The sequence below is a fragment of the Haliotis asinina genome, chromosome 4, assembly GCF_037392515.1.
Source record: "Haliotis asinina isolate JCU_RB_2024 chromosome 4, JCU_Hal_asi_v2, whole genome shotgun sequence".
NCBI lineage: Eukaryota > Metazoa > Mollusca > Gastropoda > Lepetellida > Haliotidae > Haliotis > Haliotis asinina.
In genome coordinates this window covers 59,627,600-59,653,152 of record NC_090283.1, presented here as the reverse complement: position 1 = coordinate 59,653,152, position 25,553 = coordinate 59,627,600, and the positions used below count along the sequence as shown (strand labels likewise).

Sequence of the window (25,553 nt, the reverse complement as noted above, 5' to 3'; positions counted from 1 at the left end):
TTGAAGATATATTGAAATCGTTTCCATTCAAAATATCTTTAATTCATGTAAAGATATCTCTAATTCAATTCCAGATATCTTCAATACAAATGAAGCACGTTTAGATTCAGTAACAGAAAGAATTAAAGATATCTATAATCGAATTAGATATATATCTAATTGAAATAAACATATCTGTAATACATTTGGAGACATCTTGAATTAATTTCTAATACAACCATCTACACTATGATCTTAATTATTTTGCAGCTATAGTTAACTTATAAAACTATCTTCAATTATTTACAGATATCTTTGAAACATTGTTGATATCTTTTAATAAAATACAGATACCACTGCAATAACAGAATACTACATGTAACAAGTAAAAAATAGACAATTTGTAAAGTGGTTTAACATCTCTTGTCTTATTTATCTCTTTGGGATCAATTTATAACACCTTAAACAATAATTCAATTGTCACTGGAAAGGTTTACATTTCACAAGTGAATGATGTATTCAAAGGCACCACTTGGTCCATCCTCGATATCTCCAGGGTGGAGTAGTGGAGAGTTATCGGAACGTATACCCTGGAGATATCGAGGATACACTTGGTCATGGGTTGAAAGTAGTTCCTATGCAAATTAGCCAAGTTTTGATAAGGTCAGGCCTGCTGTCTTATCCGTGGGTTCCATTGGCTCAAGATATGCAGAACCTTGATTGGATGTTGAATTTAGTTGCATCTGGAAAGTCATCAGTGGAGAATTTTGAGTTTGGTAGAATTCAGGTTAGTTATAATTGAATTTACATAAAAGAAATAAACTACAAAAAAAGTTTAATTGTTGAAAGGTGCATTGAATATTTATTGTAGCTGAATTTATTTATGTGGCGAAGGTATATTTTGAATCAGGGTTATAAGTTGTTGGTGTCAATAATTTCACACACAATCGATTCAGATTAATGTTTGAGTCCAAACAGATTGCACGTTTACTTTATTGGTGAGAATTAGCATCTCCATGCAAATTAAGGCATATATATTATAGGTCCTTGGATCAGGTGTATATGTTTGGTGCCCCAGAACATGTGGTCAGTTTAATGCAAGTTGTCCCATAGGTGGTAAGGCAAGCTGATATTTGATTGTTTGGAGGATGCCAAAAGTGTTCCATAACTGCGCTTCTAAGACTCTCATTATGTAACTGAAGCATTAATTTTGTGATGTCCATTTATTTTGAGTTCTTTTTATATGTTCAGATTCAGTATGCAATTGTTATTTGAACAACGTGCAATGAACTGACTGTGATAAAAAAAGTTAGTTTTGGTGGAGCTTTATAAATCGACAAAGCTCCCTGTCGTCAATGTTTTGCGAACTAAACTAAAAGTGCTTTATGATTCAACTTCTTTATCATACAAGGTCACAACGTTTCGAGACAGATTCTAGTCTCTTCTTCACGTGAGGTGAGGATAAAACTAAAGGGTTGTAGTATATATACACATAACAGTAGACCGACAACAATGGGTAACAAGATTTACAGGTTTGTATTGATTGATGTACAGGCTTCGATTGATTGATGTACAGGCTTCAACTTATGTACAGGCTTCAACTGATTGGTGTGCAGGCTTGTGTTGATTAGGTTAACGAGTTACAGGTACGGATGTTTGGATAAAGATTAGTCACTGAGGATAAGGTGGTTCCATGCATTGGGTGAGTAATAAGGCTTCCTCCAACTTCTAAATGCCTTTGAAACAACTAATGTTTTGCGAGATGAACAGCCCAACCAGTTTTACGTCTTTGTTTTGCGAGTCCACTTCATAATGATGAGGAAACTTCATTTACCGTACAAAGGAAATACCAATCGCATCGCTGACCATATATTTGAACAAACCACGATACAGCGGCGTACATACACACACGATGCCCACCATGTTTGATCACGTGATACACCAGCGTAAGTGGGGGGACAATTACATTGAAAAGATCATAGTGTGCTTATACACACATCACTTAACATACGTGGTGCAATGACTTGACTCAGTAACTAATTAATAAGACAGTGTCACTTTGTTTTAAACATCCGGAATTACACACTGTTGTTCCTGGACTACCGGACCCTTCTGTACCTGAAACGCCCCCAAAAAACTGGAAGAATGACGGCAGCAAACAAGACGATTGAAGGAAGTGTGAGGGGAACACCAGATACAACTATAACAAAACGTGGTGTCAAACGGAAACGGGAGAACAATCAGAGACACTTTATTTCAGCATTGGAGGCCGCGTGGCCCAGAGTGCAAATACAAAGTATTCACTGAACATATAATCATACAATTCTGTTAACTATAAATGTACATTAAGGTGTGGGAGATTAAGTACAATTATACATATTCCTTTTAAGGTAAATGGCGAGACCTTTCAACAATCACTTTTCTCCTGAGACTCATGCTAAGAATGCAAAGTATGGGACGAACACGGTAACACTAGGGCTGATAAACATGTTAGCACTTTATTGAGCAGGAGCATTGGTGAAAGCTCGGTAAGGTTTATGAAAAAATCTTACAGAAGAAAGGTGAAGACAACACAGTCGAAACTCACCAGCTGCCATATAAGGTGGGTCGGCCACTGTTCCTTTGAGAGATTGACAATCTCGTCAAAAAGCACGTGATTGGAATCCGGAATAGTGGGGACACCATAAACCTTTCTATTGTCATTGCTGCAGCAAAGGAGATAATAACGCATGAGAACAGATCTCTTCTGAGAATGGCGGCCTTATTAGTTTTGAAAAAAGACTCTGCCCATGATTTGTTTAATCGATTACGGTTTGTGAAACGAAGGCTGCGAGAAAACTCCCGGACGACTTTGAGACACAGAAGGACGAGTTCATTTCTGGAGTGGGTGATATGGTTACCGAGTGCCACATTCCACCAGAACTGGTAATCAGCTTCGGTCAAACAGAGGTTAAGATTGTCCCAGTATCCTACTGGTCATTGGCGACTCAGGGGTCGAAACAAGTGAAAATTGTCAGTCTCGAAGACAAGGGAGAGGTCACAGCCGTATTGGGATTACTCCTCCCATCAAAACTCATTTATCAAGGAGTGACAGACAAGTGCCAGGCCCAGATCAAATTTCCAGCTGATTGGCATGTGACGCATACAGCAAATCATTGGAGCTGTGAGCAAAACATGTTAGACTACATTGAAAACAAACATACTGGTTCCTTATACCAAATCGGTATAATCGATCTTGAAATTGCCTATTAGACAGACAACGCTTTTGTTGTTTCATGTGTTTTGCAGCGCGACCCTTTTTCAACTTGTTGGAGCAGCGACATTTCGTTTGGAGATTCTTTCCGGCTGGATGTACGGGCAAATTACAGCCGATGGATTTATCAGAGAACGCCGCTTTCAAGAGTGCCATGACAACCACCTTTACATAGTGGTATGCTGAGTGTATTGCCCCAAGTGTGAAAGACAATGTTGACAAGCGTATAGACTTGAGCATCAGCATGATGAAACCCGTTCACGCGAGGTGGATCATCGCAAGGCTTGATGCTGCCAAGAACAGGAGAGAGGAAGTCGTCCGCGGCTGGCAAACGTCTGGCCTTCTTGACATTGTGATTTGCTGTTATTGTTGCGTACTGAATGCGTATTGTCAGATTTGCTAGTATCATTGAAGTCATTGAATTTCTTAGTGTAATAAACTATAGTACCTAATAATGTGTTCTTGTTTATTGGAACAATACCAATATGGCTGCCATGCTTCATCGCGTAAACGTGGACCGGGATAATTAGTTAACGAAATGAAAGAGGTCATTACCACTGGAAAGTTTTGCTCCTGCAGTTCATTCGCAATACTAGCAAAACTTGCCTGCCCGCAAAATTTTGTCGATTTAGATTGTGTCAGATTTGTATTATGAAGTCAAACCTACAGTTAATTAATCAGAACTACAGCATCAACGGACCTAGGTCTTGTGTTGTTGAGTTATCCCCGATACATACATACTATCTGAACGACAAAATGGTATATCAAATAGGTGTGTATGTTTATGTCATAACGACCCAAGTTTATTTACACTATGAGTGAGCGACACATACGTGCACACAATGGAAAGGGAACTCCACACTGTTCGAATTCAGAACTGGGCTATTGCAAATCGAATCGCCTGGAGAGGTCAAGATCTATGCTTTGTTAACGTGGGATCAAACTGTTCGAGCACAAAATTTAAAACATGCAGGTTAAGATATCAAATGTGGCCAGAAGGGAAATCGTGCTCCCTACAAACGACCTGGTCTTAATTCAACACATTCCTGTTGTAAAAGGCGACTAACAGGATCGGATGGTCAGACTCTCTGACTTGGCTGACACATATCCCGATTGTGCTGCTGACCACTGGATTGTCTTGTCCAGGCTCGACTATTTACAAACAACTGCCTTGCACAGCACGTGGAAAGTTGAGTGCGGCGTTAAACAATAATCAGTCAGTTATACTCCAGGGCAGTGAACGCTATCGGCTTTATTAGACGTATGGGTATGCTTTACAACTGTATTTGATGCCCCTTTGATAAATATTCCTTTACGGTGTGTGTGTGTGTGTGTAAAAGCGTTCGCTTGTCACGCCGAAGACCCGAGTTCGATTCCCCACATGGTTACAGTGGGTGAAGCTCATCTGGTGTCCCCCGCCGCCATATTGCTGGATTATTGCTAAATGCGGCGTAAAACTAAACTCACTCACTCATTATTCCTTCGGATATTCACAGCAGATATTTTGTGCGGGGCGTGAGAGTGAACGGATTGAGTGCACAAGCATGGACACATGCGCACGTGTGCATACATTTATAGGAAGAAGGAAGATGAAAAAAAGAAAATATTTTTATTTGTGTGTCACATGTTATAAATAAAACGTATTTAGATAATTTAAAACACTCAGTACACTATAACATCCGGTCCCTATAAGACAGACCGTGAAGGTCCCCGGCACCCATGAAGAACCACCTCCTCTTGGTGGGTGCTGGGGAACGTTAAGTGCTCTTCTCCCGTGTGGACCTGTGACAGAATGTGTCCACAGCACCCAAGTGCTGGTCGTAAGAGGCGACCAATTTGGACAACCTGTTTGCCGTGGGTTGTGTCAGTGGAGGAAGGGAGGAAGGGATTCTGGTGGTTGAGAGCATAGGAGCTATGAACGGCGTTCCTTTGCCGAACACACCACCTAGCCCTGACTTCACCTAGCTATAGACGGGTGGTAGAATGGACCCGGTTCGACTAATCGGCTGGTCATGACAGGCCCTGTGCACTTTTTTTCATTTGTGGTCTTGGCACCTTTTGTTTTGTAACATCTTTTGATTTTTATCTTTATCATGAACTTTGCCTAGAGTCAGAATATTATTTGATTTGAATTTTGTTTACATGAATTCTGCCTAGAGTCTGATGCCCATAAGGCGGTGGCTCATGGGCAAATCTGGCGGAAGAATTAACGTTTTAGTTTATCTGCTGGAGTATCTCATCCGAGTATCCTTGGTGCTGCAAGTCGGAGACACACTTGTGTTTGGCATTGTCATTTGTGATACTTCGTGGTGGGTGGGGAGCTCAGATGATGAAACATATATACTAACTATGGAAAACCAAACCTCCCAAAAACGGAACAAACGTCAACTTGAGATCGATGATGACGACCAACGACCTTCCAACTCAATAGACTATTGGTCACGATTTTTAGTTATGGAAACTGTAGACAAGACACCACTTGTCCCTCTCTGTTGGTGGAATGCAGCAGAAAACAGCAAGCAACGAACCTGATGTCGACAGAAGTATTTGTTGGAATTCCCGTTTCTATCACTGCCCACAGGACTCTGAATGCTAGTAAAGGCATAATCAGAGACAGAGATGGATTGTTTGCTGTCATGTCAGTTAGATATTGTTTCTGAGATGAAAGATCAGGGAGTGATTTATGTGAAAAGATGCACGATCCACAGAAACAATTAAACGGTCCAAACAAATACGTTTCTGTTCTCCTCATCGCCGAATCCTCCGAAGTCTGTTAAAGCAGCTTACTGTGGTATTTCAGTTGACGTGCACATCCCAAATCCTTTGAGATGTTTTAGATGCCAAAGGTATGGGCACGGTGTTAACACTTGTACCAACCCATAGCACACGCCCACTGTTGTGAGAATACTCATGTCACAGAAGACTGTAACAGTGACCATAACAAGTGTACAAATTGTTCGGGAAATCATTCGTCTTTCTCCAAAAAGTGTCCAATCTGGAAAAACAAATGGAAATCAATAAAACTAAATTTTCCCAGAACATCAGCTTTTCTGACGCAAAAAAAAACACAAAACAAAACAAAACTTGTGGAATCTGCAGCACTTACTGAATCATTTGCATCAGTTGTCAGAACTCCTGAATATATCGTAAGAGTAACCACCTCGTCGATACATTGCCAGACATATTTGACGTGGGTTAAAACAAATAATGCTCAGTTTGTTGCACCCGAACAATCTACTCAAACCTTGACATCTTCTGTCAACACTCAGTCGATATCAAAAGTCCCGTCACTGTACTGTAGTCAGCCTTCATCTTATCTGGAGAACAATCTTTGTCTCAGTCAACTCACAAATCACGTTCAAAAACAATCTCGAAGAATATTGTTCAAAGTAAAACTGACTCAAGAACAGAATCTTCAAAAAAGAGAGTGGCAGACCCCCGAAGGATTAAAAAAATCATGTAAAACTATTCAATCAATACGGATCGCTTGAGGCCATGGAAGTGCCAGAAAACTTTCATCCCAGGGCACATAGCTTGTCTCCCTCAAAAAAGGTGAGGGCTAGATCCCCTATTTTTAACCCACCAAAAAGTTAGTTTATTTAAAGAACATTGTGCAGTGGAACTGTAGAGGTCTACGGACTATCTTCAATGAGGTACAGCTATTAGTCCAGGATTTAACACCATCAGCATTCTGTTTGCGGGAAAGGTATCTGAAACAGACAGATACTTTTACATTAAGTCAATTCAAAGGCTACCATTGTTTTTCTGCGCCAGGTGATCGGGCCACTGGAGGATCTTCTATCCTTGTGCGACAGGATATTATACACAGTCCTGTTACACTGAAAACTAATCTTCAAGCAGTAGCAATACGACTTACTCTTGGTGTTGCGTTTACTTTATGCTGTCTGTATATCCCACCCTCGCCAGCACTTCAGAAGACTGAACTTCAGCCTCTCTATGATCAACTACCGAAGCCCTGTGTTATCATGGATGGGTGACTTAAACAGCCACAACCCACTCTGGGGAGGTACACACACCAATGGTAAAGGTAAGTTTATCTCTAGAAATGATGTGTGCATATTTAATGACTATTAAAGCGCGTACCTGCATCCATCCACTGGCACATATTCTTCTTTAGATGTGTCTATTTCAAACTCTGTGTAACTCGAAACTACGACCAGAATGTTTCAATGATGTACCTGATTCCACTAAGACATTTTCTGACATTTTAAATGAAATTGCTGATGAGTGTATGCCTAAGTCCTCTACGACTCCACATGTACGAAAACCATGGTTTAATACAGATTGTAGGCAAGCCAGAAAAGCGAGGAAAAAGGCAGAAAAGTATTTCCGTAACCATCCAACTGTACACAACTTGAATAAATTTAAAATATTAAATGCGAAGGCACGTCGTACCTTCAAACAGAATAAACGGCTGTCTTGGAGGAACTATGTCTCCAAACTTAACTCGCGCACGCTTATGTCCAAGGTGTGGAACATGGTTCAGAGAATAAAAGGCAAAGGTTCAAAATCAGCTGTTCACCATCTTAAAGATGGAGATAATTTATTAGCTGACAAAACTCAAATTGCAAATAAAATTGGCGAAACTCTTGCCAAAAATTCATCATCGGCGAATTATGTCCCAGAGTTTCAGAAATATTAGAAACAAGAGAAAAACAATTGCAATAATGGTGAAGATTATAATGAAGTCGTTTCATTACACGAGTTATATACGGCTCTTGAGCAAGCTCACGACACTGCATTGAGTGATGACAATATTCATTAACAGCTCCTGAAACACTTGCCTGAACCATGTCTGATGACAATTTTAGATATATTTGATAAAATATGGACGTCTGGAAAATTTCCTCCTTCGTGGCGTAATGTCATTATAGTGCCAATACCAAAGCCGGACAGGGATCATACAGATCCGTCTAATTACAGACCGATATCTCTTACTAACTGTGTCTGTAAATCCATGGAACGTATGGTGAATAATAGATTAGCTTGGTATCTAGAAACCAATAACCTTATCACAAATATTCAATGTGGTTTCAGGAAAAATGGAAGTACTATTGATCATCTGGTACGACTAGAATCCTTTGTTAAAAATATTCTAGTAAATAAACAACATCCAGTATCGATTTTCTTTGATCTCGAGAAAGCATACGATACCACCTGGAAACATGGCATTTTGAAGAATTTACATAACTTCGGTTTAAGGGGTCGTTTACCTCTTTTTATATCACAATCTTTAAAGGACAGGCAATTTCAAGTCCGAATGGGTTCACCCCAGTCTGACCATTAAAATCAGGATCAGGGTGTTCCACAGGGCAGCGTTTTGTCTGTAACACTCTTTAGTATGAAGATAAACAGTTTATCCAAGGTTTTAAATGATGCAATCGATGGATCACTTTTTGTGGATGATTTTAATATTTCTTGTCGGGGAAAAATATGCACACTATTGAACGGCAACTGCAATTCTGCTTGAACAAAATAAACAAATGGTGTCTTGAAAACAGCTTTAAATTTTGTAAGTCAAAAAACAAATGTATACATTTCTGTAGAAAATACAAACCGCATAAAGACCCAGAATTGTTTTTAAATAGCACTCCCATCAAAGTCGTTCAGGAGGCAAAGTTCTTGGGTCTGATTTTCGACTCAAGTTTAACTTTTCTCCCCCATATCAAATCCCTAAAATATAAATGCCTGAAGGCGCTGGATTTATTAAACGTTGTTTCTAATTCAAAATGGGGAGGGGATCAAGCTACCCTCCTCCACCTATATAGATCACTCGTCGACTCAGAACTTGACTATGGCTCCATCGTATTTGGTGGAGCCTGCAAAGGCAACCTGAGACTATTAGATTCTGTCCACCACCAAGGTGTAAGACTTTGTCTTGGGTCCATCAGAACTTCACCTATTGACAGTCTCTACGTTGAGGCAGTCGAACCATTTCTTACCCACCGCCGTATAAAATTATCCTTACAATATATTACAAAGTTGTATTCTAACGAGTCTAATCCTGCATTTCACCGTGTCTTTAATTCTCCTTATGAAGATTTGTACAACAAGAAATCATCTCTTGTTCCGCCTTTCATTACTGCTGCCGACATTTAGCTGGATACTATAGCTCCTTCCCGTATCCTATCTTCTCCTCCTTGGCAGTTGGTTAGCCCACAAGTTGACTTCAGTACATTTAAAACATCAGAAACTAATGACTTACAATATAAACAAGAACATCATCAATTAAAAAACAAAAATAACAATTACAAATCCTCATTTACGGACGGGTCCAAGGACGGTGGCGCAGTAGCTTGTGCCACGGTCATTTGATCCAGAACAATATCTTCTGCTAACAGATAGCAGCTCTATTTCCACAGTAGAAGCAAACGCCATATTAACGGCTCATAAATAAATTTAAAGACATCCTAAACATAAACAGTATATAATCTGTTCGGACTCTCTTTCTTGTCTTCAGGCAATTAAAATTATTTCTTGTAAACATCCACTTTTAATAAAAATTATTGAATTGTATAATGATCTTGCCACAGGCGAATACGACATCGTCTTTTGTTGGTCACCCAGTCACGTTGGAATCTCTGGTAACACCGATCTTGCTGCTAAGGCAGCTCTCAACAAATCTGTGACATCACTTTGCATTCCTTATTCTGACTACAAAGCTAGCATTAGAGCTTACACCCGTGATCTAATGCAGAAGAAGTGGGACACCCAATTATGTATAAATAAATTACATGAAATAAAACCGTATATTGGTTACATCTACCTGAGTTGTCAGTCCAGATTTGATATACACATAAATAGTTGCTTAAAGGTGAGGATCCTCCGTTTGTGTCCATTGTGATGAAAGAATTACAGTCAAGCATATCCTGCTTGACTGTGTTGAATAATCCATCACAAGGGATCAGTATTTTAATTCACGAACAGTGAAGGATCTTTTTAGCAATATTAATCCTCGTTTAATTATTTCATTTTTAAAGGAATTAGATTTGTTAATTGAATTATAAATAGATAACTATTTCATAATTGGAAGATTAACCAGTAACTCAAATCGTTAGTGGCTGTACCCTCAAGGGGGTTGACGTACTATAAAATAATTGTCCTCCTTAGAGGGTACTTTAAGTCCCAAAACGTTTGAAGTAAATTTATGTTTTCCAGGTTTTTAATCGTAGAATAAGTGTTCTTTTACTTTCTGGCTAGATTTGTCTAACAACTGAGGAGATGATGTAAATCCAGCTAGGGTCCATGCCGGTAGCAAATGTACTGTAAGTCCCCATGGTCCTTAATATGGTGATCTACCTTCAGTTGTTGGCAACCTATTTTTATATTGTATTGTCCTCTATAGATACAATTTTTTAGGTCTAATCACTAGTTTTACATTCTACTCTGTGATATTCCAGTTAGTTTTACTTCCTTCGTTGACAGCTTTTTACAATGTATGTGCTATTAATTCATTTGTGTTTTTATAATTAATTGTTGTCGTCAATATTGCCGATGTGACGTTAAATATGAACTCACTCACTCACTCACGTGGAGGTCACGGGGTAAAATAGGCCTTCAGCAACCCATGCTTGCCATGAAAGGCGACTAACGGGATCGGGTGGTCAGACTTGCTGACTTGCTTGACACATGTCATCGGTTCCCAATTGCGCAATTCGATGCTCATGTTGTTGATCACTGGATTGTCTGGTCCAGACTCGATTATTTACAGACTGCCGCCATATATATGTAGCTGGAATATTGCTGAGTGAGGCGCAAAACTAAACTCACACACACACCCAAACACTTTGAAGTGTTTGGGACCAACATAACCCGTGGAGTACAAAAAATTACACTACTTCAACCCCTATGCAGAGTATAGCCACTAACAATCGCAGTTGCTAATTCACATAAGCATGTTTAAAATACCAATTTTCCATTTGCAAAACCTGTTATTCAAAATGTACCTAAATTCTATTTCCCTTAAAAATTCAATGAGTAAATGATAATTACCATTTAAAAGACTCTTCGCTGTTTTGAAAAAATAAATTATTCCTCTCTTGTGATGACAAAATCAATACAGTCCAGTGGAGGAAAATGTGTGCCACATGCTATATATCACACATACATTAACACTCAATAAACTATAACACCTGGCCTATGAGACACAAGCCACTACACTATACCTAAAATAGACGGTAGTGAATAATATATCACAGCATTAAAAGCATTAGTAAAGCGTGGTATATTTGATTATAGGACTACAAAGTAAACATTTCAGTAACCAATGCAGTTAAGGGTTCTAATAGTTTAAAATTAGGTAGTAGAAATACATCCTGGTCAGCTGGCGAGATAAGAGAGAAAAAATGATTTAACACATTTTCCCATGAGTCATATCGTAAATCCGAATACAGCGGACAGCGGATAGGCCAGTTCTGCTCGTTACACTCTAATTTACAAGCACACCCACACATCTACTGAAATGTATTAAAACACACGAATCACGTTATATTTCCGAATAAATTATCTATACATTGGCATCCGTGTACATGTTCAACTTCCAACACGTTCTATGCGGTGACTGCATGCAGAGTAATCGCCTTAGGTAATAACCCTTGTTATTGTTCGCGGTCGCTGAGCACATCGCTCGAACGCAACGACAAGAAAATGCTGGGGTAAGTCGACCTCTACAGCGCGATCACCTAGATCACTGACCTACTTGCTCAACTAAACTGCCTCGTGACAGTTTTAACGTGACGTGTAGAGGAGAAAGCATAATCCTGCAGCGTCGGGTCATAATGCTGAAACGGAAACGGGGCATGTCACGTTGTTGTGCAATATTTTATGACATCCGCTCATTATCTCTGCATCGGCGCATTACTACCATCATTGAAATGGTCGCTACATGAACATTCGCTTCCAAGGAGCTCTGGATGGGACCTGACTGAAGGTAACGTATGTTCGATACACGTGATTTGTGTTGTTGGGATCAGCGTAACACTGCTGCGTTTGGGTGTTACAAACCTACAACACTTCCATGAACGACTGGAGAGTTGTTCATACGCAACATTCACGTTTGTCAATCGAAATCCAAAAATAATGGGACATGTACAGATTGGGTAATTTTATTGAATATCGTCTGGAAAAAAAAATTAACAATGGAATTTACAGTGCATACATGATAACCATTTGTGCAAAGCTTTTATTGAAAATCTATAACTGTAAATACCATGTTCATGCAAGGCTTTATGCACAGTATTGCACGGCTTTATATATAGTATATAGCTATAGCATTTCTCTTCACAAACGCAGAGGCTCAGAGATTTCACTATCTCCTGGCGTGTAACTATTTTGTCAAGCTTTCATTGTCTCCGGGATCTTGTAACTCGGGTTCCATTGTTAACAGTGTAATGTGACGTAACGGGACCAATGATTGGTACGTGAAACGACAAACACAACGGCCACAGATACCCTGGAAACATAACCTGGAATGTTGCTGTGAGCAAGATAACATCTCAGTCATTCACTCACATTTTTTTCTTATTTTAGAAGGAAAACAATGAAAGCCCGCAAAGAGGACGCTGACCATGGATATGCCTGGGTTGTTCTCTCTGCTTGCTTCGCAATCGAGTTCCTCTACGGCTTCTTGATCTGCTCTGTTGGCGTGCTTACGCCAGCCTTTTTGGAGGAAATTGACAGTGACTTGGTTAAAGTGTCCTGGATTGGATCTACTCTGCTGGGGACATTTTCAACGTGTGGTGAGTGTATTTCTGATGTTCATGATTTAACGGTGATATTGTTATGTGTGGGCCTGATCAATGCACAGATGCGTTGGACCTGCGTCGTTGTAGCAAACACAACCACAATATGGTACTGGCGTCTCCGGCTGTAGTTTGCATGTCAAGTTTGGGACACTTACACAATATGTTAAGGGGAATAAATGACTGCAAGATTGTAGTGTATAAAACTAGTTTTGGGGAGAACGAAGGACAGTGCAGTATCGAGACGTCATGGCTCAAGCCAAAATATGATTATTTCTGAAAGTCTCCACTGGTTTGTTTGAGGAGCATAAATGTTCAATGAATCATCTGAGATATCAACATATAACATGTAATATATCACATATATTACATGTATCTATAACCTGTAACATACCTTACGTAAACTTATAACAGGTAGGGGGGCGGTGGGGTAGCCTAGTGGTTAAAGCGTTCGCTCGTCACGCCGAAGACCCGTGTTCGATTCCCTACATGGGTACAATGTGTGAAGCCCAATTTCTGGTGTCCCCCGCCGTGATATTGCTGGAATATTGCTAAAAACGGTGTAAAACTAAACTCACTCACTCACTATAACGGGTAACCTAAAACACATGATATATAACACAGATCTTACGTTACCATGTGACGTAAACATATGACATGTAAATATAACACATGATATCTAACACACTAACACACATCGTATGTGTTACATGTGATGTCAGTATATAACATAGAACACTTAATATATAACACGTATCTTACGTGTCCCACGTGACGTAAACACATAACATATAATGCATAATATATAACACACTAACACACTCGTTGGCATCTAACATAGTAATAGTACACGTAATGCATAGCACATCGTATTTACACAGTGTGACGTAAGCATGTAACATATAACGCATAATCCATAACACCATATCTTGCATGTACCATGTGACGTAAACATAACAAATAACATATAACACAACGCATAACATATAACACTAAGACATCTCACGTGTACCCTGTGACATAAACATATAACATACTACATGTAATATATAGCACATATGCTAATTGTACAGTGTGACGTAAACTATAACATGTAACATATAACACATTATATATTACACATGTCTTACACGCACCATGGGACGTAAAATTATAACTTATAACGTAGCATGTAACACACCACATGTAACATATGATACATAACACACATCGTACGTGTTGTAAGTGACGTAAGCATGTAACATATAACTCATGTCTTACGTGTAGCGAGTGTGGTAAACATGTAACATATAACTCATGTCTTACGTGTAGCGAGTGTGGTAAACATGTAACATATAACTCATGTCTTACGTGTAGCGAGTGTGGTAAACATGTAACATATAACTCATGTCTTACGTGTAGCGAGTGTGGTAACATGTAACATATAACTCATGTCTTACGTGTAGTGAGTGTGGTAAGCATGTAGCATATAACTCATGTCTTACGTGTTCTAAGTGACGTAAGCATGTAACATATAACTCATGTCTTACGTGTAGCGAGTGTGGTAAACATGTAACATATAACTCATGTCTTACGTGTAGCGAGTGTGGTAAACATGTAACATATAACTCATGTCTTACGTGTAGCGAGTGTGGTAAGCATGTAACATATAACTCATGTCTTACGTGTAGCGAGTGTGGTAAACATGTATTATATAACTCATGTCTTACGTGTAGCGAGTGTGGTAAACATGTAACATATAACTCATGTCTTACGTGTAGCGAGTGTGGTAAACATGTACCATATAACTCATGTCTTACGTGTAGCGAGTGTGGTAAGCATGTAACATATAACTCATGTCTTACGTGTAGCGAGTGTGGTAAACATGTACCATGTAACTCATGTCTTACGTGTAGCGAGTGTGGTAAACATGTAACATATAACTCATGTCTTACGTGTAGCGAGTGTGGTAAACATGTAACATATAACTCATGTCTTACGTGTAGCGAGTGTGGTAAACATGTAACATATAACTCATGTCTTACGTGTTCTAAGTGACGTAAGCATGTAACATATAACTCATGTCTTACGTGTAGCGAGTGTGGTAAACATGTAACATATAACTCATGTCTTACGTGTAGCGAGTGTGGTAAGCATGTAACATATAACTCATGTCTTACGTGTTCTAAGTGACGTAAGCATGTAACATATAACTCATGTCTTACGTGTAGCGAGTGTGGTAAACATGTACCATGTAACTCATGTCTTACGTGTAGCGAGTGTGGTAAACATGTAACATATAACTCATGTCTTACGTGTAGCGAGTGTGGTAAACATGTAACATATAACTCATGTCTTACGTGTAGCGAGTGTGGTAAACATGTAACATATAACTCATGTCTTACGTGTAGCGAGTGTGGTAAGCATGTAACATATAACTCATGTCTTACGTGTAGCGAGTGTGGTAAACATGTAACATATAACTCATGTCTTACGTGTAGCGAGTGTGGTAAACATGTAACATATAACTCATGTCTTACGTGTAGCGAGTGTGGTAAACATGTACCATATAACTCATGTCTTACGTGTAGCGAGTGTGGTAAGCATGTAACATATAACTCATGTCTTACGTGTAGCGAGTGTGGTAAACATGTACCATGTAACTCATGTCTTACGTGTAGCGAGTGTGGTAAACATGTACCATATAACTCATGTCTTACGTGTAGCGAGTGTGGTAAGCATGTAACATATAACTCATGTCTTACGTGTAGCGAGTGTGGTAAACATGTAACATATAACTCATGTCTTACGTGTAGCGAGTGTGGTAAGCATGTAACATATAACTCATGTCTTACGTGTTCTAAGTGACGTAAGCATGTAACATATAACTCATGTCTTACGTGTAGCGAGTGTGGTAAACATGTACCATGTAACTCATGTCTTACGTGTAGCGAGTGTGGTAAACATGTAACATATAACTCATGTCTTACGTGTAGCGAGTGTGGTAAACATGTACCATATAACTCATGTCTTACGTGTAGCGAGTGTGGTAAACATGTAACATATAACTCATGTCTTACGTGTTCTAAGTGACGTAAGCATGTAACATATAACTCATGTCTTACGTGTAGCGAGTGTGGTAAACATGTACCATATAACTCATGTCTTACGTGTAGCGAGTGTGGTAAGCATGTAACATATAACTCATGTCTTACGTGTTCTAAGTGACGTAAGCATGTAACATATAACTCATGTCTTACGTGTAGCGAGTGTGGTAAACATGTACCATATAACTCATGTCTTACGTGTAGCGAGTGTGGTAAGCATGTAACATATAACTCATGTCTTACGTGTAGCGAGTGTGGTAAACATGTAACATATAACTCATGTCTTACGTGTTCTAAGTGACGTAAGCATGTAACATATAACTCATGTCTTACGTGTAGCGAGTGTGGTAAACATGTACCATATAACTCATGTCTTACGTGTAGCGAGTGTGGTAAGCATGTAACATATAACTCATGTCTTACGTGTAGCGAGTGTGGTAAACATGTACCATGTAACTCATGTCTTGCGTGTAGCGAGTGTGGTAAACATGTAACATATAACTCATGTCTTACGTGTAGCGAGTGTGGTAAACATGTAACATATAACTCATGTCTTACGTGTAGCGAGTGTGGTAAGCATGTAACATATAACTCATGTCTTACGTGTTCTAAGTGACGTAAGCATGTAACATATAACTCATGTCTTACGTGTAGCGAGTGTGGTAAACATGTAACATATAACTCATGTCTTACGTGTAGCGAGTGTGGTAAACATGTAACATATAACTCATGTCTTACGTGTAGCGAGTGTGGTAAACATGTAACATATAACTCATGTCTTACGTGTTCTAAGTGACGTAAACATGTAACATATAACTCATGTCTTACGTGTAGCGAGTGTGGTAAACATGTAACATAAAACTCATGTCTTACGTGTAGCGAGTGTGGTAAACATGTACCATATAACTCATGTCTTACGTGTAGCGAGTGTGGTAAACATGTAACATATAACTCATGTCTTACGTGTTCTAAGTGACGTAAACATGTAAGATATAACTCATGTCTTACGTGTAGCGAGTGTGGTAAACATGTAACATATAACTCATGTCTTACGTGTAGCGAGTGTGGTAAACATGTAACATATAACTCATGTCTTACGTGTAGCGAGTGTGGTAAACATGTACCATATAACTCATGTCTTACGTGTAGCGAGTGTGGTAAGCATGTAACATATAACTCATGTCTTACGTGTTCTAAGTGACGTAAGCATGTAACATATAACTCATGTCTTACGTGTAGCGAGTGTGGTAAACATGTAACATATAACTCATGTCTTACGTGTAGCGAGTGTGGTAAACATGTAACATATAACTCATGTCTTACGTGTAGCGAGTGTGGTAAACATGTACCATATAACTCATGTCTTACGTGTTCTAAGTGACGTAAACATGTAACATATAACTCATGTCTTACGTGTAGCGAGTGTGGTAAACATGTAACATATAACTCATGTCTTACGTGTAGCGAGTGTGGTAAACATGTACCATATAACTCATGTCTTACGTGTAGCGAGTGTGGTAAACATGTAACATATAACTCATGTCTTACGTGTTCTAAGTGACGTAAACATGTAAGATATAACTCATGTCTTACGTGTAGCGAGTGTGGTAAACATGTAACATATAACTCATGTCTTACGTGTAGCGAGTGTGGTAAACATGTAACATATAACTCATGTCTTACGTGTAGCGAGTGTGGTAAACATGTAACATATAACTCATGTCTTACGTGTAGCGAGTGTGGTAAACATGTAACATATAACTCATGTCTTACGTGTAGCGAGTGTGGTAAACATGTACCATATAACTCATGTCTTACGTGTAGCGAGTGTGGTAAACATGTAACATATAACTCATGTCTTACGTGTAGCGAGTGTGGTAAACATGTAACATATGACACTTGATCCACAGGTACACTGCAGCGCAAATGTGATTGCGCATCATAGAGAATATGACAAGTCTGTTTATATGCGAGCGAAGCAAGCAAAGGTTGGCAACGTGCTTCCCTCGCTTCGGATCGCAAAATATTTTTCATGTCAAAGTAAAATATCGCCATCATCCAAGGATTACTCCCATTTCCTCAGTTGGTTGTGCTCTCAGACTTCCAACCCCATATTTAGTAATTACTCACATGAAATATGTTTTATTCAACATTTTTAGCGCCACTGGTGGTATTCAGATCGTTCTTCGCCTCCATTACTCCTGCAAGCTTCCCAATGAAGAAATGGGTGCATACCTTTGATGGTGGCGATATTTTATTTTAACATGAAAATATTTTTCAAACCGAAGCGGGGAAATGACGTTTGCCAACTTTTGCTCGCTTCGCTTGCATGTAAGAGGACTGGTCATAATCTCTTCGCTGCGCAAACCATTTGCGCCAAACTTTGCCTGTAGGTGATCTACCCTCTGTTGTTGGCAATCTATGGCCTGTTTTCATATTATACTGTCCAAATAGTGAGGGTATTATGTTTTTAAAGTTTCCACGCTAGCTGCAATACTAACTGTGATAGCCTAGTGTTCTTACTGTCCTCCGTCGACAGGTTTGTCATAATATGCATATATATTTCTTTTTTATGTCACGTATGTTCTCGTCACAATATGGCTGCAATATTGCCGGTGTGACGTTAAATATTAACTCACTCACTCACTTATTTCGGCATGGTCGAAAATAGGACAATCTGATTATCTGAAAACGATACCTAAATGTGCATGCGTTTGAGAATTTGTTTTGATGATTTGCATAAAACTGTTGTTCAGCTTTCTTGTAAGCTGATGCCTTCCGACACATCTTTGACAGTTGTTAGTAATTCTCAAAGGTAGGGGAGTAAGGTTTCTTTTTGTGTTTAGTGTCTATACTTTTTGTGGGAAAATATATGAAAGCTAGCTATTGTTGACACACGTGATCGTATCCTAGTTTCGTAGACCGATGCTGACGCTGTCAATCAATGGATTATCTCGTCCAGAATTAATTATTTTCAGGCAGCCGCAATAAAGTTTATTGTTGCCGAGTCCGGCGTTAAACCGCAGCCAATCAAACCAGACAAAAGTTTTCGTAAATCGGTCACTATGATGTCGTTTTAATTCTCGGCTACCCTGTAAAACAGCCGATACACGAGTAAATGCGCATCTAGACATTTTTAAACCGCGTGCTATTGAGTGATATAGCTATGTTTTCACCATACGTCAATATTACTAACCAGGGCACCCAACTTTATGGATGACAACTTCTTGTTTATGCACAGAGCAACGTTTCGCTCTTGACTGACTACAGTGGGTTAGTGAGTTTAGTTTTATGCCGCACTCAGCAATATTTCTGCTATGAAACGTGACTACAACCTAATGGTAGGAAGTGTATATAATTGTTATGTTATGGCAAACATTAAAGTGTAACAGCAGTACTTAATTGAAGAACAAGAGGTTCAGGCAAGTAGGGAACTAAAAACAGCCAATAAACACTGGGGATGAAGCCAATGAACAAGGACAATTAAGTATATGGTAACAACAAGCTGATGGGATGCTTTAATAGAGTTAGAAAGCATTTAGTAACCATTATGAATAAAACAGTTCAGTTTTCATACTTTATGTCTGTATACATATCAATGATAAATGTGCATTTAGCACTGTCAGCATTTATTGCATGGAGTTTTAAAAGCAAAACTGTAAAGAGTGGGATATTGCGGTATGAACATGACATTATGTTACAGAACTTTCATTGTATTAATCGGGGACTAATGGTGTAGTACGTATTACGGTACAAGGCCTTCGGTTCCGTGTATGGTATATGATCATAATGCATAGAAGAAAAGGAAATCAAAGAAATGCATAGATTTTGACAAAATGATTCCATTTCGAGACATTTTAGAAACGGTTTAAAAAGGTTACTAGTCTGATTGTATGAAAACCGAAAAAACGTAACTGTTTTCTTTTTACGGTATACCCTTTTTTTCAGGACCATTTGTAGGAAGTATTGAAGGCCGACTCGGACACAGACTGGCCAGTTTCCTGGGCGGAATCATCATTCTTGTAGGAATGGTATCCGCATCCTTCTGTAGAACTGTGACTGGGTTAATCCTCACCTTAGGAGTAATAACAGGTGAGGTAGAAACCAAAATATATCACGTGTCAGCAAACAGTTATTTTGGTTTAAACATATTTTTATTTTCAGAGAATCGGGTTTGGTAAAGAAGCCAAACTTTGCTTTTATTAATACATCGCCAGTAAATACATCATCTCGACACAAGAACTGCATACACAAAAACGACAAATTAAATCATATATGTGCATTGTACTTGCTCACGAACGACTAAAGTGCAGTTGCATTTCATTCATTGCATACATATATTGGTTTAGAATAAAGAATCAAATCGTTTAGTCTTGAAGACATATCGGTGCAGGGACGGTATTATGTTCTTTTTGACATTGTTGGTAGCTGGAGGTATTCCACATAACACAGATGGGAAGCTGTGGCCATTTACAGGGAAATATTTATTTGAAGAAAAACATCATGAACTGCAACATGACTTTTGCAGATAATGAGAGAAACTGTTTGACATTCTCGAAGTAGGTGTATGAAGCATACAATTTTATGCATGCCACCTTCATTGTTTATGGTACTAAGCTACGTTTCAGTCTGACAGCGATGAACGAATCTACACCTACACCGTAGCGTCGCTCCGTGCAACAAACAAGAAGCTGTCATCCATAAAGTGCCATGTTCCATTGATGACATAAACATCGCGCAAAGACATTGTACATCAATGTCTACTTTTTATGTCTTTCTTTGAGGATTTGATGGCCTTCAACAAGCTTTAGTCGGATGTGCAGTGCGCTTGTTTAGTCTTGAGAAGTTTCTGTTTGTTAAGAAGCGGGTGCGTCTGTGGTGTCCGATGTATAGGAACTCGTACATTGTCTGATATCATAGTTGTATTTTGCATATTTCTTCACTCTAAGCTTTACTTACTATATTTAACACAGGTTTAGGTTGTGGCATGGCTGCCAATGTGAGTGGTGTGGCTCCCGGAGACTACTTCAATACGAGACTGCCAATAGCATACGGTATCTGCATGTCTGGAGGTGCATTGGGACTGCTTGCAGTCGGTCCATTGACGATATTTCTGTTGGAAGTGTATACCCTGTCCGGAACGCTGCTAATTATGGGTGCCATCGGATTCCATGTGTGCTTAGCCGGAGCTCTGCTTAGACCATCGTCTACACTGATGCAGGAGATAGCAGTTTCAGAACATGACAGTGCTAGTTGTGTAGACGTACCACTAGAACCTGCTGATTGTGTGGATGTACCACAAGGATGTGCTGATTGTGTAGATGTACCAGGAGAACCTGCTGAGTGTGCTGACGAAACAGGAGGATGTGCTGATTGTGTAGATGTACCACAAGGATGTGCTGATTGTGTAGATGTACCAGGAGAACCTGCTGAGTGTGCTGACGAAACAGGAGGATGTGCTGATTGTGTAGATGTGCCAGGAGGACCTGATGATCGTGTAGAAGCACAACAAGAAACTGATGATCTGTGTACACAACGAGTGACAATTGTTACCCTTTCCCTCCAGGAAGATGGCGGACAAATGTTCTCACAAACAGATAATAATGGTGACACAGAAGCACACAGTCCTGACTCTGGCAACTCTTCGAAAGAAGACACTTCAGGCACAGAAAACGCAGCTGTTGCGCCTCTGCTGGGACAGAACTCACCTTCGTCAAAGACACATTCACGATGCAGGACAATAATAACAAGTGTAGCTTCATATGGCGCAAATGGGTTCCCCCTATACCTCCTCAGTGTCCTGTTTTGGTCTCTTTCAGAAGCTACCTGCATGGTTCATCTACCCAATTATGCTGAATTAAAAGGTAGTACGCCGGCACAAGCCGCGAGTCTGTTTACAGGGATGGGCATAGCAGCGCTTTTAGCTGGAATGCTTTCTGGTATGGCCTCGTCAGACAAAGCTATTGGCAGCATATTACTCCATGTTGGATTTCAGGGAATGTCTGGGGTGTCTGTGTTGCTAATCCCCATGCTGTCGCACACATACCATCTCCAAATGGTTATCTGTGTGTTATATGGCATGTATAGTCAAGGCCCGTATACGTTAGTAAGTCCTATATGCATTGAACTGCTAGGCCGATCTAAACTGGCTGTTGCCTATGGAATGTGGTCTTTTGTCCTAGGAATCGGCTTATTGTGTGGACCACCCATTGCAAGTAAGTAAAGTTCGGAATGTTCATTTTCTTAGCTACTTCGTGAGCCAATGAACATCGATATAAATGTGACTGTTGATTAAAATACATACTGTGTGCTCAATGGGCACATCTTCAAATATATGATCATTAATAAGCTGTTAAAACATTATGGCATATTGAAATTGGTTTAAATGGTGCCCAGGGTTACGACGGTGGCACATGTGTATTTTGGCTTCACTACAACATTTGAAATAACACTTGAATTGAGGTTGAGTTTTAGGACAATTATTGCTAAAACATAACCATATTTGTTTCAGGTCTAATATACGAAAATAGCGGAGATTATGACTACACTTTTATTTTTGCAGGTAATGGAACATTATAAGTGAAGTTTTGTTTGTAAAATGAAAGTAACCGTAAACAGCTGTACATTACGTTCACACAGGAGAATCCGAATGTCAGTTTTGAACGTTATTCACGTAACGTTATAGTGATGTCGACATGTATAATCTGGACTAATGTTATGGAATGTTAAACATGTTAACTAGCTTGGATAACATCAAAACATTGAATATCCTGATTACTGCATGATCTTTTCGGACAGATGTGAGATTTCTGATACTGTACAAGTCTTCACACCTGAATATGCTTTGTGTTCGGTCATGTTTGTCTATTTCTTCTGTTCATGTATCACCGTTCTCGTCTTTCAGGATGCTGCAATGTCACCAGTGCCGTACTCGCCATGTGTATACCTCTGTTCAAGAAGGATATATGACTCTGCGTGCTTGCGAATACATGTATGTGTGCATGCGTGTGTGCGGTAATGAGACGGAACTGATACCCTTAAGATGCAAGATTATTGACACAACAGAAGGTGATTTCAATGAACTCTATAATTATTGGATACGTTAAGATTTCACAATACAAAGTAAAAGCAATCTTGCAAAATGCGCTTATATTTAATTTTCTGTGGCATTATATGGTCCGTTTTATGGACCCGGCAAACACGTAATGCTGGAGGTGTATATCTCAGCATACACCTAATGTCAGGGTTTTAGATACGAAACGTAGGGCTATTAATTCACACACAAGTTCTTGCGTTGTCACTTGCACATGATCAGGTCTGAAACAGAATGAAGTGTCATCTTAGTGTTCATCCAAGATACAAAAGTGCCAAAAAGTAAATCTTTTGCATCATGTCTGTGTTTGAAATATCATGTTTTAGCATTGATAAATATACATACCATATGCTTATATACCTGAACCCGCGAAGATTCGGGTGAGAATTGAGTGAGTGAGTGAGTGAGTAAGTGAGTTTATTTTTTTACGCCGCTTTTAGCAATATTCCAGCGATATCACGGCGGGGGACACCAGAAAATGGGCTTCACACACTGTGCCCATGTGCGGAATCGAACCCGGGACTTCATCGTGACGAGCGAACGCTTTATCCACTAGGCTACTCCACCGCCCCCGGGTGAGAATTGATCTTCAGTAACCCATACTGAGGTATTTAATGGAATGAGGTTGTCAGGCTGCCTGACCTGGCTGACTCATGGCATCGTATCCTAATTAGATAGAAGGATGCTCATGATGCTGAACACCGGATTGCCTGGTCCAGACTCGATTATTACAGACCGCCGCCATATAGCTGGACTATTGCTAAGTGCGGCGTAAAGATAAACTCACTCACTTATATATTTGATTATCTTGGACAATAATACTGAAGAATAAACACACTGGAATTATTTGAATTATTCTTTGTGTGAAATCAAGATTTAGAATCAAAGAGGAATGGTCCCTAGTAAGAATCCAAACCAAGTACACCATTTGGAAAAAAAATGCATGTTCGTCATTACTGCTCCAATGGTGGGGAGACAACATGCTTGATGCCAGTAACCATATCGAGTTCTACGGACTCGACTAGGACTGAGGCGATGATGCTCAAGTGGTGACAGATCTATTTCCATATTTCACTTTTATCATGTGTTTCCATGACATCACTGCCGTAATAAAATAAGTTAAATAACATAAATATGGACTGCTTCTTCTCCACATAGATGTAAATCATTTATCTCACCTCACACATAAATGTAAATCATTTATCTCACCTCACACATAAATGTAAATCATTTATCTCACCTCACACATAAATGTCCCTGTCTGAGCGCTCTTCTTCTATTTTGAATGTACAAGCGAGGTACATTGCATTACACCCCGTTGCCAATAGTGGAAGTTACTTTTTTTGTCCCGAATAACATTAATGACGCACGATGCACGGAAATTACCGATGTTTTCCGAATGGAAATTGATGGGGGATAACCCTAGTTTGTTTTTCTTGTGTTGTCCGATAAATCTTGCGATGGCTACGAAAACATTTGACCCTCTTTCCACTAAATAAATTTGGACAAAACTTTCAAATGTAGTCCCTGTGAATATTAGGAAGGGGTATTATATCACAACACCTAGTGGGGAAAAGAGCAAGATCCAAGATTCGAATCGTTTGATACACACAGGTAGGCGTGTGCGATCCGATACCCATGCTTCAAACTGTTCAAAACTAACACTGAGGTGTGCCGTGAGATAAATACGTTGTCCACTGGTCACCTCATAACCGATGAACAGCTTATACCATCTGACATGGCAAAACTGACTCTCAGAACGACTGCAACCCTATTGTCCATTTAGATCACTTCGACCCGTGAAGGTCTCGTGGTAGAATAGGTCTTCAGCAACCCATGCTTGCCAAAAATGCGAATATGCTTGTGGTAAGGCAACGGGATCATGTGGTCAGGGTCGTTGACTAGGTTGACACATGTCATCGGTTCCCAATTGCGAAGTTCGATGCTCATGTTGTTGATCACTGGATTGTCTGGTCCAGACTCGATTATTTACAGACCGCCGCTATAAGCTTGAATATTGCTGAGTGCGGCGTGAAACTAAACTCACTCACTCACTAGATCACTTCGATAACAAAATCCCCAGAACCTCTGGACAGTTCCTAAAGTAAAGACCACACGGTTCGGACAACGCTCCACCTATTACTCTGCTATTAAAGGGTGGAAAGACCTGCCTCGTCACATCCGTTCCCACTCTGTTTATCGGAGATTCCGGGAAGCTTCCAGTTGACAACTGACATTTTGTGTGCCTTGAGCTGGATATTTAGCCTATACAAGGGCGCTGTATAAATGCCCTGTTATGTGTCATATATAAATGGAATAATGGATGTAGCTGGGCTTTTATGAGTGGTTAAGTGAGTGAATTTAGTTTTACGCCGCTTTTA

General features: G+C 39.6%; 1 protein-coding gene across 2 annotated transcripts; it reads left to right on the top strand.

The window, feature by feature from the left end:
• Positions 1-11,861: 11,861 nt before the first annotated feature.
• LOC137282624 (monocarboxylate transporter 5-like) lies at positions 11,862-24,305 on the top strand. 2 transcript variants are annotated; one of them, XM_067814404.1, is made up of 6 exons: positions 11,862-11,907; positions 12,782-12,990; positions 20,028-20,171; positions 21,053-22,294; positions 22,591-22,641; positions 22,984-24,305. In XM_067814404.1, the coding sequence occupies exons 1-6, from the start codon at positions 11,900-11,902 to the stop codon at positions 23,046-23,048; spliced, it is 1,719 nt and encodes a 572-aa protein (XP_067670505.1). In that variant the 5' UTR covers positions 11,862-11,899; the 3' UTR covers positions 23,049-24,305. The 2 variants fall into 2 exon arrangements, with proteins under 2 accessions (XP_067670505.1, XP_067670506.1); XM_067814405.1 differs by having other exon boundaries at positions 11,873-12,182.
• The last annotated feature ends 1,248 nt before the right edge of the window (positions 24,306-25,553 follow it).